The sequence below is a fragment of the Mus caroli genome, chromosome 14 (assembly GCF_900094665.2).
Source record: "Mus caroli chromosome 14, CAROLI_EIJ_v1.1, whole genome shotgun sequence".
Classification (NCBI taxonomy): Eukaryota; Metazoa; Chordata; class Mammalia; order Rodentia; family Muridae; genus Mus; species Mus caroli.
In genome coordinates, this window is record NC_034583.1 from 91,891,435 (window position 1) to 91,894,257 (window position 2,823).

At 52.3% G+C, this 2,823-nt stretch overlaps 1 protein-coding gene across 3 annotated transcripts in view; it reads left to right on the forward strand.

Moving 5' to 3' along the window:
* Positions 1-1,508: 1,508 nt before the first annotated feature.
* Positions 1,509-2,823, forward strand: part of Lmo7 (LIM domain 7) — a 206,428-nt gene continuing 205,113 nt past the window's right edge. The window contains exons 1-2 of one of the 3 annotated variants that reach the window (XM_029469229.1): positions 1,601-1,619; positions 1,731-1,801. In XM_029469229.1, coding sequence (XP_029325089.1) covers positions 1,733-1,801 — 69 coding nt within the window. In that variant the 5' untranslated portion in view covers positions 1,601-1,619; positions 1,731-1,732. Of the gene's footprint in view, positions 1,802-2,823 lie in introns of all 3 variants that reach the window. The other 2 variants (XM_021181949.2, XM_029469225.1) reach the window with 2 other exon arrangements.

The following is a 2,823-nucleotide window of genomic DNA, read 5'->3' on the forward strand; positions in this document are numbered from 1 at the left end:
AGGCTTCGGGACAAACAGAAACCATCACCCCAATCCAGATGGTCTTCATTCATAAGAGCAAGTGGGTTCCAACCCAGCCTTTAGATCTAACTTCCAGGAGGCAGGAAGTACTGGGAGAGAAATGTGGTGAAGACACCACAAAGAAGCCATAAGACAAATCCAGAAGGCAGCTTGTTTCTTTCAACACACAATGCCATTCCAAAAAAGGAAGAAGGGGCTTGAGGAGGAGGCCCTTCTAGGGTAAAAAATCCGCAATCAAAGGGAATGCAGATTCTCTGATTGCCTCTAGGTCTAGGTAAGTCAGCTGCAAAGGACGCTTTGGCATCCTAGGGAAATCCGAGGCCGGCTGATTAGCAATTTTATTGGCTTTATTTAGTTACATGTGAAAATGGTCTATGATAATGCAGGATAGTGTTCATTAAAGATGAACTGTATCCTGGGATGTTTAGAGCTAAAATGTATCCTACTTTAAACCTCTCTATAGTGAGATAAGCCCAAGTGCTAATGATCATTAAACAGAAGCTAGGCTGTTTCCGTAGACAAGTTTCTCTGCCATACGTTTGAAAATTTCTTTAATCATATACACACACACACAGAAAAAAAGAAAAAGAAAAAAAAAGAAAGAAAAAGAAAAAGAAAAAAAAGAATGAAATGTTGCTTCTCTTCCAGAAACGAAGGGCTGATCTTATCTTCTTCCGTAGGTCAAGTACCCTGGTTGGAGCCCAGAGAGTCCCCAGAGTTTCCAATGCCCCAGATCGCGGGCATTGGACCACCTGTGCACTTGGCTGGCCAGGCCCCGAGCACTTACTCAAACTCTCTGCTCACCCTGAATAACCAGTCACCTTTGCCACACCACGAAGGGTACAGGTTTTGATTCTCCGGGGGAGGGCGGGCCAATGTCCAGAACTGGGTCAAGCAGGCAGGAGAGGTGGGAGAAAAGCCAAGTTCCTTCGGTTCACCGTACCCTTGTGGCGAGAGGGGAAACGAAGCCACAGGTCTTCCCCACGGACCCACCTGCGATCGGGGGAGGAGCGACGCCAGCCCAGACTAGGGGACCAGCCGCCAGTGCCCAGGCCGGTACCCTCACCTGCGGCCGGAAGCCCGGGCAGTAGCGGGGACCGCGCAGCATCTGGGACCGGTCAGCGAGCTCCGTGGAGCCGGAGGGTAGTGGCGTGGAGGCCTGGTGCCTCCGCGTCCCCGCGGGGGAAGTTTCTTGGCCCGGAAAGGTGCAATTGTGTGCAGCTATTCCTGGTATGTCAGGCCGCAGGCAGAAGGGGCGCCGCCTCCCGAGAGAGCCAGGGACTGGGAAGGCGGGTAGAGGCGGGAAGGATGCCGGCTGGGGCGCATCTCCCCGCCCAGATAATTCTGACCAGAGAGGTGGCTGCAAGGACCCTGGCGAGGGGCAAGGACGGAAGCTGGGACCGGCCCGTAGGGGGTGGGCCGGGGCGGGGCTACTGTCGAGGGCGGTGACAGCGCTTGCGACTTTTGAAGTTCCCAGGAGTCCCGGCTCCTTCTGCACACCGCTTCCAGTTGCCTCTTCACCTCCTCCTGCTCCAGTCAGGCTGGACTTGAGCCGATTTCTAGAGTTTGGAGAAAGCAACTCCTGCAAATTCTTCTAGGTTCCTGAACTTAAACTGCACGTCGCTACAAAGGGCGGGGGACGCGTGGCGTGGGAGCTCTGGGTCCCGGCGCGCACCCACTGAGCTGCTTCTCTCCCTCTCTTGCCCTAGTCATGGAAGGGATGGAGGACGCCGAGGCCGATTGCTCTGTTGCATTCGCGGAGGCTCAGAGATGGGTGGAGGTGAGTGTCTTTTACAGTTCTTTACAGATGAATTTACACTTTCCGTGCCCGAGTCTTCTTGGGTTTCCCACCAATCTGAGCTTACGTCCGGTGACCTAGGCTGAGTAAAGAGGCAGTTTTGGGTACAGTGCAAATTTTCCCTTTCTAGTCTTCTGATGCCTAGCCCTCCTCAGACTTTCTTGCAGATCTCCCAGCGCTTGTCCACTAGGTTTGGGTACCGCACTTCCCAAAAAGCGGGGCACAGAGCTAGGCTGGGGACCTCGGGAGCATTTCTTCGGGATGCAGATGCTTATTCACGCACCTGGATAGCCAGTGTATTCAGTACGGAGTGTGAGTCTAGAGAGTTGGGGGGGCTGCCATCCTTCCCTCTCCCCCTCTCTTCCTCTCCAGTTGAGAAACTAAAATATCCTAAGCTCCTTTACAGACGGCTTGTTATTCTTCCAGCTGTGCCTCACAGACAAGATCCTTTTATTGTCACGAAGGAGAGATAGTCTCTACATGGTCGCCTTCAGACTAGCCTGTTTTATTCCATTGCTGACCACCTAGGAGGTGGGGTGTGCTTGTGATTGAACTCAAGGCACCCCACACCTGGGCTCTAGTAACGAGTTACAACTCTAGACTCATGAGGTGACTTTCCGGATGGGTCAAAAGAATCCTTCCCAAAGTGGGACTCAGAATAACTGATCGTTATAAAATTGTTGCCCACACCAACCCTGACGTCATTTTGGAGTTATTGGTGCCACATGCTGCTTTATCCAACAGCTAGGGAATTTAATTCAGGGCCTGGGGGGCATGCTAGATAAGAGCGGCTACTCCTGAATCACGCCTGCAGCCCCTCAATCTACCTAAAAATTAGGCTACCAAGAATATAGGGGAAGCTAGTTTTTTTAAAGTCATTTTATTTTATGTTTTAAAGAAATACACAGCCGGGCGTGGTGGCGCACGCCTTTAATCCCAGCACTCGGGAGGCAGAGGCAGGCGGATTTCTGAGTTCGAGGCCAGCCTGGTCTACAAAGTGAGTT